Below are 13,741 nucleotides of genomic sequence, written 5' to 3'. Positions count from 1 at the left end.
GCACCTGACTCTACAGGACTACATACTGACTTTATTACTTGTTTTTCCCAACTCTTACTGCCTACTCCATGAGGGCAGGGATCTTTGTTTTGTTCACTGCTAACTTCTCAGTATTTATAGCAATGCTTGGCACACAGCCAGCGATGCTTAGAAAGTTGTCGAAAGAACGTATAACATGCTTCCGGTAGCATCAACAATCAGTATTGCAGGAGCGTGAATTGAACCTCGCAGGGACCCTTCGTACATCCCCTTCCGCCTTGCTATAGGTAAGGGGAGAAGGAGAAAAGCCCCGCCCCTCGCTCTGCCGCCGCCGAGGCTAAGGCCGTCGCAGCGCGGCCAGCGGATTGGATGACTGGGTAGGGTCATCAGTTCCGCGGCGTCGGCGCTTACTGTGTGCGTCATTTCCGGGCGGCGCGAGACGGAGTGGCCAACGGCCTGTGGAGCAACATGCCTAAGTGAGTGGGACTCCGAATCTGCGGGAGTTCGCGGTCGCAGTCGCTAACTGTGGCCCAGTGGGGGATCGCAGGGAGGGTTCTAGCTCTTGAGGTTTCCGGGGAAGCGAGAGGGTGTGGGGGAGGGAGCCCGGGAGTTCTAGATACTGACCTCTTGCAGTGTCTGTAGGTCGACTCCGCGCAAGGCGACAAAAAACCCTAGTTTGTGTCAGGTCACTTTGTGATGTCTTGGCATCGTGAATAGATCTTTTTATAATTGGCCTTCATTGAACAGCACTTCGGTGGATGGGCATCTGTTAACTGGTTGTCGTCTTCTCTTTTTGTTTTCCACCTCTTTCCAGGTTTTATTGTGACTACTGCGACACGTATCTCACCCATGACTCTGTAAGTAGTGTCTCTTTTCAGTTTCAAAACACCTTGTGCGTAATAAATTAGATTTTTTTTTTTTAGGTGTAAATTTGTGCTTTTCATCCTGTTGTGGTTTAAGTGCTCCTGCTTGGAGAAAATAATCTGTATTTCTTTCCCCCCATCCTTCCTGTAACTGTTTTCATCATAATTTGTAGTAATTGGTCTTCCAGCAGTTAGTGTTTTCAGTTGAGACCCAAAATAATAATGCTTTAGCAGAATTGAAGGTGCAAGAAATTTATATGACAAGTAAAAATTCCAGGGACGTGTCCCGAAGTTCAAATATTTGATTGGGACAAGGCACTCAAATGTTTGATTGATTAAACTGGACAGAAATGCCTAAATTTGGAACTGAGTACTGTACTTTGATTTGATTAAAAACTGCCAAACAATAACAACTGAGATTGAATATTTACTTTGTGTCAGGCAGTGTTACAGATGCTTTGCATGTATCATTTTGTTTAATGCTCATGATAAGCCTATAAGATTAGTATTATCTCCATTTTACAGGGGAGGAAACTGAGGCAGAGTATGGATAAATGACTGACTAGGTGTTACTAAACCAGTAAGTTGTACAGAGTTAGAAGGTTAGCTTAAGCAGTCTAACTCCCGGGCTTCTCTGCCAGCACCTCTCAGACTTTTTTGTCTTATGGTCCCTTTCTTTTAAAAATTACTGGGTTATTAAAAAAACTAGTTACGTTGGTTGTATTAGTTTAGCTACTAATATTTGCTGTATTTGAAATTAAAACTTAAAATTTAAAAAATACTGATTCATTTGAAAGTAACATTAACAAACTTTTTACTTATAATACAAATAACATTTTAAAAGTGAAAAATAGCTATTTTCAAAAAAAAAAAAGAAAAAAATTAGTGTGAAGAGCGGCATTGCTTTAACCTTTTTGCAAACTTCTGTAATGTCTGACTTAATGGAAGACAGCTGTATTCTTCTGCATTAAATGTGTTGCACTGTGTTTTGGTTGAATTATATGAAGAATCCAGGCTCACATGGATAAGGAGTTGAAAAAAAGTAGGGTCCTTTTCTAGGCTTTTTAGATAATTGTGGATATTCTTTAATAATTTATATTACTGAATCCAAACTAGTTGCAGTGTGGAATCTGAAACTATATCAAACTTTTCATACTCTGTTACATCAAAATTCACTGATCTTGGGGTGCCTAGGTGGCTCAGTCATTTAAGCGTCTGACTCTTGATTTTAGCTCAGGTCATAATCGCAGAGTTGTGAGATTGAGCCCCTTGTCCACGCCCAGCGTGGAGCCCACTTAAGATTTTCTCTCTCTCCCTCTGCCCTTCCGTATCTACTTCATCCCCCCCCCCCCAATTTCACTGATCTGTCTTGCACTTTGAGTGAATCTTTTGCCAGACCTGATTTTGTAACATGCTTTGGTTATTTGGAAAATGAATATTGGAATATTGGTTCACTCAGTTATGCAAGTCTTCCATGTGCTGATGCATTTGATTATGTAATATAAAAATCCACATTAATTTACAATCTAATCAGAAATGGCTTTTAAGTATTGGGAAGCTGACAAGCTCATGGTAGTAGATAAGGTTTTCTAAAATTCTGAGTTTTATTTGAAAGCTCAAATTTTATCCTTGGCAATAAATACTACCAACTGCTTCCTTTGAAGTGACAGGCTCACTTCATTTATTTCTGAGAAGTCTGAGTCTCCAGTTTGTTTCTCAGTTATTGTCAAGTAAAAATGATGTTCCATCAAAGAGGCAGCTGGTAGAGCTTGCAACTTGAACCATTTGCATTCCTGCTTTTCTTTGAAATAGCATCATATTTTGGCATGCCACTGAAGTACTTTGTACATCCCATTTTTCACCCAGAATATTAAAAAGATGTGAACTCAAGAGTTGAGATTTAATGGAATTAATAATTTTACTGCTTGATCAAGGACAGTCTCAGTGAAACTGGGTTTTTTTTTTCCCCTCTGAGTGCATAGTGTTGAAAAATACAACGATCCCTAATGCATTGGGTTGCCATTGTCTTGCTTCATTCTAAAGTGCCAGAAGTTCGGTATCATCCGTACAAATGTCAATACACGGAAAAGGAATGTAATGTCTTCTTATTATTATGAAGCTACTTTGACCTTGCAGACCGCCTGAAAGGTGGGTCTGAGACACCCTTAGATGCCTGTGAGCCACATCTTGGAAACTACAGCTCTGTATTTGGCTGCCTCTGCAGAAATGTGATTAAACTGAAACTCTTGATCATCTTGTCATCTTGAATAGTAGCTGCAAGAACCCTAGCCAGTGATTTCTGTGTCGTCACTTCGTTTGGAATTCTGACACTAGTCGGATGTAGTTCAGTATTAATTTGTGGAACATGTAAGTAGGCTGGCCCCTCTTGAAGGAATAATAGTTCTGAACATTACTATAGATTGTCCTGGATGGGTCTCCTCCAGTAAGTCGGTAGTATAAGTAGCTTGCCTGTAGAGCCCCGGTTCTTTTTAATTTTTTTTGTTTTTGTTTTTTTTTTGATCCTAGCCCCCATTCTAGATCAAACCCCTCGTCATAATTTTCTGACATTGTTAGCGAGTAGGCAGTGCTTTTCTACCCTTTTATAGCTTATCTTGCTAATGTCAGTATTCAGAGAACTGAAAAGTATCTCTTTATAACGAATGTCTCTTTGTGAGAAATGTCAGGAACCCTGGTAATACTGTTGTTCTAGTATGATAGTTTGTGAAAGTAGGAAGATTCCATAGTGATTGAAGCAGTTCCCTGTGGTGGACTTGGAAATGCAGTAAACATTCAGCGCCACAACTTTTGAGTTTTTGCTCATTTTTAGGCGTGATTTTGTTATTAGGCTTAAGGCCTCATTGTGTTACATAAGCAGTCACTGGGGAGTCAGGGAACACTATTTTGAAATGTAGACCATGAAAAGACAGTCTGTTCATGTGATGTTGGTTATGTCTGCTGCTACTGAAACAATTCTGTGAAGAGAGGTTGTATTGGTTTGAGGTAGTTAAACAGCCATGAGGAGCATCTGAGTAAGATCTGGGCTCCAGGCCTTGGTTTGCCACTTACCAGCTATGTGTTTTAAGACAAGTCTTTAAGCATAAATTGAAGATAATAAACTTGTGAATTTTTAAACCAATTTTATTGAATTATACTTTGATTAAATGCATACTTTTTAGGTGTACAGTCTGTTGATTTGGCAAATAATTACAGTTTGGTGTATACATCAGATATAGAATATTTCCATCACCCCAGAAAGTTCCTTTGTGTTTTTTTTACAGTTCGTCCCCTGACCCTTAAGCCCCAACTGATCTGATTTTTATTACGAAAGATCAGTATTAACTGGTTTTAAAACTTCATATAATGGAATCTTACAGAATATATTCTGTGTGTATCTCATTTCTTTTGCTGAGCATGCTTTTTTTTTTTTTTTTTAAGATTATTTGAGAGAGAGCAAGCACTAGTGGTGGGAAGGGGCAGAAAGACAAGGACACTCCCCGCTGAGCAGGGAGTCTGATGTGGGGCTCAATCCCAGGACTCCGAGATCATGACCTGAACTGAAGGCAGATGCATAACCGACTGAGCCACTCAGGCGCCCTGAGCATGCTATTGAGATTCGTCCGTAGTTGTGTGAATCAGAGATTGGTTCTTTCTGATTAATATTCCGTTATACTGTGCACATGTGGTTATTATGATTGAGACACTGCTTGTAAAGTACATAGCATGGTGTACCAACGTGTAGTAGGTGTTAAATGTTAACTAAACAAATGGTTAAATGTGTGGAGTTTATCTTATGTCAATTTTAACCTCAGTGAAGCTGTTAAAGAACAAAAGGATTAGCGGGCTGGAGACGAAAGTCTGTATGTGATTCACAGTCTGTATTCTAGACCCATAGTCATTTAAAAGAAGATATTGTCATAAACAGTATAATCTAAATGTATGTAAGCTATATTATTTTGCTACAGAATAATCTAAGATAAAGAGCATTAAAATGGCATTATGTTCTAGATCAGTAGTTTGCAAACTTTTCCTTAACGTGCCAGATTGTAATTATTTTAGATTTGTGGACCATATAGTCTTTGTTGCGATGACTTGTCGAGAAAAGAAATAAACCTGAACAAGTGAATGTGGCTGTGTTCCACTCTGTTGTTTTACAAAATCAGGTGACTGGCCTATGGGCCATAGTTTGCTGACCTCTGTTTCAGATGATAAATATAATAGATAAGTGACCACAGTACATTGTTGGATAATGTTTGTAAATGATACTTTAGCACCCAGCTAAAGCTGCTGATGGTAGCTGGGCTACCTATATAAAGGAAAGGCTTTATAAAATTTCTAGTTTGCAGAACTTGTTTCTGTGACTGATAGGACCTTTTTGTCTTACAGCCATCTGTGAGAAAGACACACTGCAGTGGTAGGAAACACAAAGAGAATGTGAAAGACTACTATCAGAAATGGATGGAAGAGCAGGCTCAGAGCCTGATCGACAAAACAAGTACGTTTCAGTCTCTTGTTCTGATGTGGTAGAATGGTCCCATTCTTTCTCATCCCTGTCTCTCTGTTGTTTTCCACAGAAGCAACTCATTCTGAGTGATAAATAGGAGCATTCTGATGTGTTCAACGAAAGAATTAGAAGGTCGTTGGTTTCCCAGGGGATATAGGAACACATTAATATTAATTATTGAGGCTAGAGCAATCAGGTATTGATTAGATTGGGAAGTGGGGCAGAAAAGAGCGTGTTGCCTAATATTTCTCTATTGACATGGACCAGATTTTGTAGCAAATTTATGTGAAACCTCCTTTGTAGTGATCATAGTTTTTGTTTTTATTTTATTTTTTATAGATTTTATGTATTTGAGAGAGAGAGAGCACACTAGACAGCACGAGCAGGGGGAGGGGCAGAGGCAGAGGAAGAAGCAGGCTCCCCCACTGAGCAGGGAGCCCGACTCAGGGGCTCGATCCCAGGACCCTGCGATCATGACCCGATCCAAAGGCAGGTGCTTAACCGACTGAGCCACCCGGGCGCCCTGATCATAGTTTTTAAAACTATTTTCCTTTTATAATAGGAAAATGTGGAGGTGGGTTTATAGTTACCTTCAGAGAGTTTGAAAGACTTTGAGTTTCTTATTTTTGTAGTTCTGACAAAGATACTCGGTCAAGAAGGAAGTAATGGATGTGACAAAGAAATCTTAGTACGTTTTGGACCTCTGTTGGACATGCCATACATACTCTTTTTGTTTTGTTTTGTTTTGTTTTGTTTTTTGTGCGGGCTCGTGGAACCCAATGCAGGGCTTGAACTCGACCCTGAGATCAAGAGTCAGATGTGTAACCAACTGAGCCACCCAGGCTCCCCTCTTTTTGTTTGATTTGGGAAATACTTGTTTAGGCTAGTTGAGTTCAAGACACAGAAGATGTTGCATTTCTGTTAGATCATGCTGGTGTATTTTAAACATGGCCTTTCTCATTTATTGTATTCAGAGCTGGCAGGCAAATGTGGGCTTTGATTGTGTTGCAGTTTTAAGAAAAAAGCAAAGCTTATGGAAAATATCAGACAAAGTGGAAGGATGGGTTAATGAATGAACCTCCCGTGGCTGGCCCCCACCCCTAATTTCTATCACGTAGGTGTAACAGTCTTGTTTTGTTTACCCCAGGTTCTCAAACTTAGCGCTATTGACATTTGGGGCTGGATGATTCTTTGTTGTGGAGCTGTCTGTGCGTTGTAGGCTGTTCAGCAGGAGCCTTGGCATCTACCCACTAGATGCCAATAGCATTTCCTAGTTGTGACAACTAAAAATGTCCCCAGGCATTGCCCAGTGTCTCCAGGAGGGTCAAAATTGCCCCTACTTGAGAGCCACCAAATACCTTCATCTTCTCCCGTTCTCCATCCTGGATTATTAAGAAGCAAATCTCAGACATTGTCCCATTTCATTTGAAAAAATACATTATATGGGTTGCCTGGGTGGCTCAGTCAGTTAAGCAGCTGCCTTTGGCTCAGGTCATGATCCTGGGGTCCTGGGATCGAGCCCACATCAGGCTCCCTGCTCAGTGGGGAGTCTGCTTCTCCCTCTCCCTGTGCTGTTCCCCCTGCTTGTGCCCTCTCTCTGTCAAATAAATAAATAAAATCTTTTTTGAAAAAAGGGAAAAAAAAAAAGAAAAAATACATTATGATGTCATCTTTTTTTTCTATTTGAAAAGATGTCAGAAATTTCTTGGCATTAAAGGTTAGAATTGTATGCATTTATTTTTTGTATGCAGCAGAAGAATTTAGGATGAGTAAATGTTTTTGATGGAAGACTTTTGGAAGAGAGAAGGCAAGCCCTCAGGGACACACCATGTGATCGTGATGTCTGTGATTATGTCGGCTTTGAGTCCACTGTTGAGCTGATGGCTTAGCTACTCCCTCTTTAGTCTTTACAAGTTGTCCTCCTGCTTAGGGTGTGGGAGGTGTCATTTTGATTGGAAAAGCCCTTGTTGGGATATGATCCCCTACAGAGCACAGGCTCTATTCAGAGGCTTATGAGTAGCTAGCTGTGCATAAATCTCCACTTCTGCGTCATTTTTGTGGATCTGCTCTTTAGGAGTTAGCAGTGATTTACTTGAGTAATTTGACCTACATCGCGCTGGTGGGGGTGGAATGGGGATAGGCAGGGTGTCCTTAGGCTGTAGATTGCACTGAATCGGAAAGGACTTATATTTAGGAAGAGCTTTTGTGAGTCTACATCTTATTTTTATTTTTAAATTTTACTTATTTATTTACTTAATTTTAGTTCCAGTATGGTTAACTGTGAGTATATATCTTAGTATTTACGTGTGACTTCTTTATAAAGCCACATGTAAATTATCTTCGATTTCTTTTGTTTTCATTTGTGCCTCATATTGTCTGAAAGAAAAAAGTTGATCGTATTGGACAATTTTTTAAGATCATAATCTCCTTCAGGGCAGTCTCTTGCTTTAAAATCTTTGTTTCTCTTTCATGTCTCTTAGCTCAGTACATTAATTTCAAAACTGCTAAACCAAAATGATGTGAAGTTTTACAAAGCCTGGCCTTTGGGCAGGTATCACACATTTTTCAGACAAAACTGAATGGTTCGTGTTGTTTGTGAATGTCATCTACAGATTAATGATGTCTGCGTCTCTTTGGTAAGACATTGGTGGATGGATGGAAGGTCTTCATTCCATTCTCCCATAGATGATTCAGCCATAGAAATGCTGACTAAATAAAAATAGGGTAAAAAACCCAATCAGTAAACCAATTAGTTGTCATTTTTGCTGGTGAATACCTATGGTTGATTTAAAAACTGTAGAAGCCATGATGTAGTAATCTTAAATGAAATAAAGTGAAATAATTGGGACTGTTAAGGATTTAAAAGCAAAGGTTTATTTAAGTAAATGGGTTGTTGAATTCTTATTCACTGTGGTTTTTTTTCCCCCACACTCTATCCAAAGCCGCTGCATTTCAACAAGGAAAGATACCTCCTACTCCATTCTCTGCTCCTCCTCCTGCAGGGGCAATGATCCCACCTCCCCCCAGTCTCCGTAAGTTTACAGAGTTTTTTTCTTAATAGCCATAACTTCAGGGGGGGGCAGATAATCCTTTGATTTTGTTCGATTATCTCACAGTTGACTTTTGAATACTCATTGAATGAATATATAGATCGTGAAAGAAAACAACTTCAGTGGTGTCCTTTCTGAAATATCTTCAGAGTTAGATTGCATTATTGCTCGGATATTATATTTGTGACATCCCGAGTGGGTCTGAGGCAAATTCAGTGGAAAGGTCAGAATGTACCTGTGATTAGATGAGCTAATATATGAAGCTGATCGTTATTATTATATTAGATAAGCTAATATATTAATATATTGATGAGCACATTAAATTATTTACTGTTGTGAACCCAACACTGGAGGATTAAAGTAGTAGATAAACTCTTCAGTCATTTTTCCTATTTTCTAACCCACCTAACACCAATATATATACCTTGGGAAGGACAAGAATTGGACAGCTGAAAGTGGAATGGATGAAAGGCCGCTCCTCTCTGTGAAGGTTCTCTGTTTCTGAATGGCAGAAGGATAGTGAGTAACTAGGCCATAAGTTCCGTGGCTCTCCTGGAAGGGCTTAGATTGAAATTGAATTCAGAAACCTAAACTTGGTCCTGTAAGTAACCCTGGATGTAAACATGGAGAAGTAGGCTGTTTACATAGTTGTGCGCTAATGCAGGTAGACCATTGCTGGCCCACCAAACCCTTCTTGGGCTTCTGCCAGGTCCAGTCTTGGGTCACAGCAGCTTCTCTGTCCTACTGTGTATTTTGGCTGGCTAGCACCCAACTCCATTATTTTTAATAGTAGAACAATCTATAGTATGAATGTGCCATAATTAACCTCACTGTTTTCATATTGTTGGACATTTAAGTTGTTCCAAATTGTTGTAAACAATACTGTCAAGAATATCTCTGCATACACATCTTCATTTCGTATTTCCAAAGAATCTTTTAAAGATTTTGATTTTTTTTAAAAAGCAGATCTGAAATTAGGTACCTGTGGCTTTACTTTGACAGGAGCTCTACAGAAGGCATAATACTCTTTTTAAAAAAATTAAACTTCTGAAATTTTTTTAACCCAGAGAACCCGACTTCATTTTATACTTCTGTCTAGACAGTCTTGTTCTTGTTTTTTGGGCATAAAGTAACTGGTTTTGTGGCATATTGATGTTTGTGGATCTGCTGTTCTAAAAGAAACCATAAGAAGTCTGTTGTTCCAGAACTTGGACTGGCCTGTGAGGCCCTCCTAGTTTCACAGAAGAGAAAATATTAATAAGCAAGCATATCTTAACCTCCGCCCCCGTTCGTTATTCCAGCGGGTCCTCCTCGCCCTGGTATGATGCCAGCGCCCCATATGGGGGGCCCTCCCATGATGCCAATGATGGGCCCTCCTCCTCCTGGGATGATGCCAGTGGGACCTGGTAAGTTTGAATCTCTTTCCTTTTAGAATGCTCCATTGTGTTCTAGTTTTCCATTTAAATAGAATTCTTAATTCATTGTCTAAATGTGTTATTGCAGCAAAATATATTTGGCAAATCTGTAATGATAAAAAGAAATATTTGTTTTATCAGTGTAATTGGATGATACCCAGAGACCTTGTACGACTAAAAACAGGATAAGACTGCCTTTTTCTTCTTCTTCTCCCTCCCTGCTGCTTTCTTGCCTCCTCCTGACTTATGGCCATTTATAATGGAGAAAAAGGTAGATGCGTTTGTTCCAAGGGGAGATAGAGGGGAGGGTAGGTACGTACTTTTGCTGCTACTTTTTTTAGTTTTGATTTGAAGCAGAGCTACCTCCTGTTGCTGATTTAATCTTGCTGGTTAAGTAGGCCAGATTACTATATGAAAAAGGCCTTAGCTGTAGTTTGTCTTTTATTCAGGAAGGGGGAAAAACACCTCAAACATTTTATTTTAACATAAGCATGAAAATACATTAATTTGCAGATTTTTCTGATGGTCAGGGCCTTTGCTTTGAAAATGAGTCTGCTGATTGGAGCACGATCTATTTCTTGCCTAAACCAATAAACCATATCCATAATGCATTTTTTTTTTAAAGATTTTATTTATTTAGGGGTGCCTGGGTGGCTCAGATGGGTAAGCATTTGCCTTCGGCTCAGATCATGATCCCTGGGTCCTGGGATCAAGCCCTGCATCGGGCTTCCTGCTTGGAGGGGAGCCTACTTCTCCCTCACCCTCTGCTGTTCCGCCTGCTTGTGCTCTGTCGCTCTCTGTGTCAAATAAAGAAATAAAATCTTTAAGTTAAAAAGATTTTATTTCTTTATTTGACAGAGAGAGCACAAGCATGGGGAGTGGCAGGCAGAGGGAGAGGAAGAAACAGACTCCCTGATGAACAGGGAGCCCAGCTCAGGTCATGATCTCAGGGTCCTGGAATGGAGCCCTGAGTTGAAGGCAGGAACTTAACAGACCGAGCCACTCAGGCGCCCCCGCCCATAATGCATTCTTTACTAACTTGAGTTTCATTTTCTTTCAAGGTTAGAATCCTTGTGAGGCAATCTAGTTCCAGTCTTTTATGATCCTCTTACCTACCAAATTTGTGAGCACTTTTCAGGATGGTTTACCTGAATTTCTCTTAATATTTACTTAGTTTTCATGGAAACAGTTCTTTTTTTTTTTTTTTTAAGATTTTATTTCTTTATTTGACACAGAGTGGGGGTTGAGAGCAAGCACAAGCAGGGGAAGCAGCAGGCAGAGGGAGAAGCAGGCTCCCTGCTGAACAGGGAGCCTGATGTGGGACTCACGACCTGAGCCGAAGGCAGCCACTTAACCAACTGAGCCACCCAGGCACCCCAAACAGTTCTTTTTTTATACTCATTTTATTGATTTGCAGAATAAATTATGTGATTAGAGCAAATGCGGCCTCCAACTCCACTGGTAAGACAAGGTGCAAAGGTATTAGAGTAGCTTCCTGGCCAGAAGCATTCAGTGTGCTTGCTGTGGGTATCGCTTAGAGGGGTGTGAGGAGAGTCTAGATAAGAGTTCCTGCCTTACAAGGTGACTTACACGGCTCCTTCTGCATTCTTAAATCAGGGTCACAAATTCAAATTCTTAGAGGGGTTAGGGATGTGGTGAACTGGCGCATGCATGACATACCTGAAGAAGGCTTCTAGAACTCAGCTTCAGCCTGTGGTTGACATTTGAGATTGCAGGCTTGGTGTTGCCCGTTCTGAGTATTTTGTTGTTGTTTTCAGCCAGGATAAAATAACAAGATTATTTGAATGAAAATAATGGAAGTAGTTGGGGGGTGGGCAGGGATAAGAACGGGTTCGGATAAGATAGAAGGTTGGCCAGGGGTGAATAATTATTGAAGCTGGATGATGGGTACATGGATGTTCTTTATACTCTTTTTTTCTATTCTTGTGTATGTTTGAACATTTCCATAATAAAAAGTTGAAAAAAGGAATTTAGACTTACTACTTACTAGTAATTAGACTATTAGTTGCCAATGTTGGCAACTAATTAGAGTTAAATGCACTGTGGAGACCAAAGTAAACAACTTTTCAGGTGCCTCGTTTTCAGTCTTTGAGCCTGATGAGTTTCCTCTAGGAAATGCTGGATATAGGTTATGTTATGGTGGGGTTACTTAATAAGATACTTAGGCGTTTAGTATTATCCTCTGTTACTGTTGAAATTGATCTTAAAAAAATTCTGTACCTGTTGTGTCTGCATATACTTGTGTTTTACTTTTTGTGAAAAGGCTGTATTCGGCTTTGAATATAGTTTTCTGTTGAACCATTTATTGCAAGCCTTTAATAAAAATGGTTTAATAAGTAATTATGTAAATTTTGATATTTAAAAAGAAGACCTGAAAATTATGAGGCATAATAATAAAATGAATACCCGTGAACCCACCACTCAGCTGAGGAGGTAGAATATTACCAGTTCTGTGAAGCTGCCTGTAATCCTCTCAACCTCCTCCTCCGCTTGCCCTCCCTTCGCTGGCTCATTTACTTGGCTGGTATATTGATGGGACACTTCAAAAAATTCCTTAAGTTTCTAACATGCATTAGAAAAATCAGATTTTTGTGTGTGCACTGATTGTTGTAAATCACATTATTGCCTATTTTTCTTGACTTGAGCTAAGTGTGGTTACTAACAGGTTCTCAGCATGGGTCTCCTGCTCACCTTTCCTACAGCTCCGAACAAACGCTTAGTGGTAAGATTGTCCTCTGTGCCTGTGTACATTCCTGAAATAGCTCCTGGTTATATGGTGGATAGAACTGATGAAAAATGCTGACTGAGTAACATGTAATTTAGTTGTGAATTTCCCTGAGTGAGAAAAGGTCAATTTAGGGAACTAGTGTCCCTGGTGGTTTCTGGAAAGCAGTCTATTAATAGTTTCCCCCTTACTATCATTAGATCATGATTCCCATATGGTTCTTGTGTTGACCTTTGTTCTTTGTTTGAGAATGTCTTAAGTAATTTACAGATGTGATAAATTTGTTGCATTTCTTCTGTCAAGTATGTCTTTCTTCCAGCATTTTGCAGGGGGGGGCTACTTTTTTGTCTTTAATTGAAGTCCCATCAAGCTCGCTCATAGGTAGTATTTTCTGACTCTTTTTTTTTTTCCCTTTTCTTTGTTTTGTCCTGCAGCTCCTGGAATGAGGCCACCTATGGGAGGCCACATGCCAATGATGCCTGGGCCCCCAATGATGAGACCTCCTGCCCGTCCCATGATGGTGCCCACTCGGCCAGGAATGACTCGACCAGACAGATAAGGAGAGACAGGAACCTCTTTATATTCATTTTCTATTACTTGTTCTACTTCACCAGGAGATCATGGTGCTGTGACTCTGGGTGTTTTCTCACAGCAGGACAAGGAAGACTTGCTCCCTCTTCCTATCAAAGAGAGAATAGTTTTTGCAGGGGAGTAGTGGGACAAAAAAAAAAAAAGCAATTTTCATTTGTATTGTGAAATGTGAAAATAAAATTGTCAACTGTTTTAGTTAAAAATGTGTTCCCTTTTTTCTCCCCTCTGTATTCCTCGTGTATTATAAAAGAGATGAAGTATTCCAGTTGTGTTTCTCTAGCTCATTCTCTCTGCAGCATGCCTTCTGCATGACATTTTCCTTAACTATAGTGAGTTCCTTTGGACACCCTGCCTTTATGTAGTAAAGTTCTTTTTTGCATGACTTGGTAAATCTAATACTTGTAGAGCTTTTGTTGACTAAAACAATAAACAGCACAGTTGGTTACTTTTTCACATGAACAGCATTTGGTGTAGTAAGTGGAAAATTTTAAATCTTTTATGCTGAAGTAGGGAAAAAGACTTTCCAGTCTCTGTATGTCAGCTAAAGATGGCAAGCATTGCCTTAACCTCAGCTTCTCCTTTCTCTTAGTTCCTCT

General features: G+C 39.8%; 1 protein-coding gene across 1 annotated transcript; it reads left to right on the top strand.

Moving 5' to 3' along the window:
• The first annotated feature begins 343 nt into the window (after nt 1-343).
• Nucleotides 344-13,348, top strand: SNRPC (small nuclear ribonucleoprotein polypeptide C). The gene is made up of 6 exons (XM_008693410.2): nt 344-455; nt 794-836; nt 5,226-5,334; nt 8,286-8,375; nt 9,695-9,799; nt 12,989-13,348. Exons 1-6 carry the CDS (start codon nt 448-450, stop codon nt 13,111-13,113), a joined length of 480 nt encoding a protein of 159 aa, XP_008691632.1. The 5' UTR covers nt 344-447; the 3' UTR covers nt 13,114-13,348.
• The last annotated feature ends 393 nt before the right edge of the window (nt 13,349-13,741 follow it).

This window comes from Ursus maritimus, unplaced genomic scaffold (genome assembly GCF_017311325.1).
Source record: "Ursus maritimus isolate PB19 unplaced genomic scaffold, ASM1731132v1 scaffold_30, whole genome shotgun sequence".
Classification (NCBI taxonomy): domain Eukaryota; kingdom Metazoa; phylum Chordata; class Mammalia; order Carnivora; family Ursidae; genus Ursus; species Ursus maritimus.
This window is presented reverse-complemented; position numbering and strand designations above follow the sequence as displayed.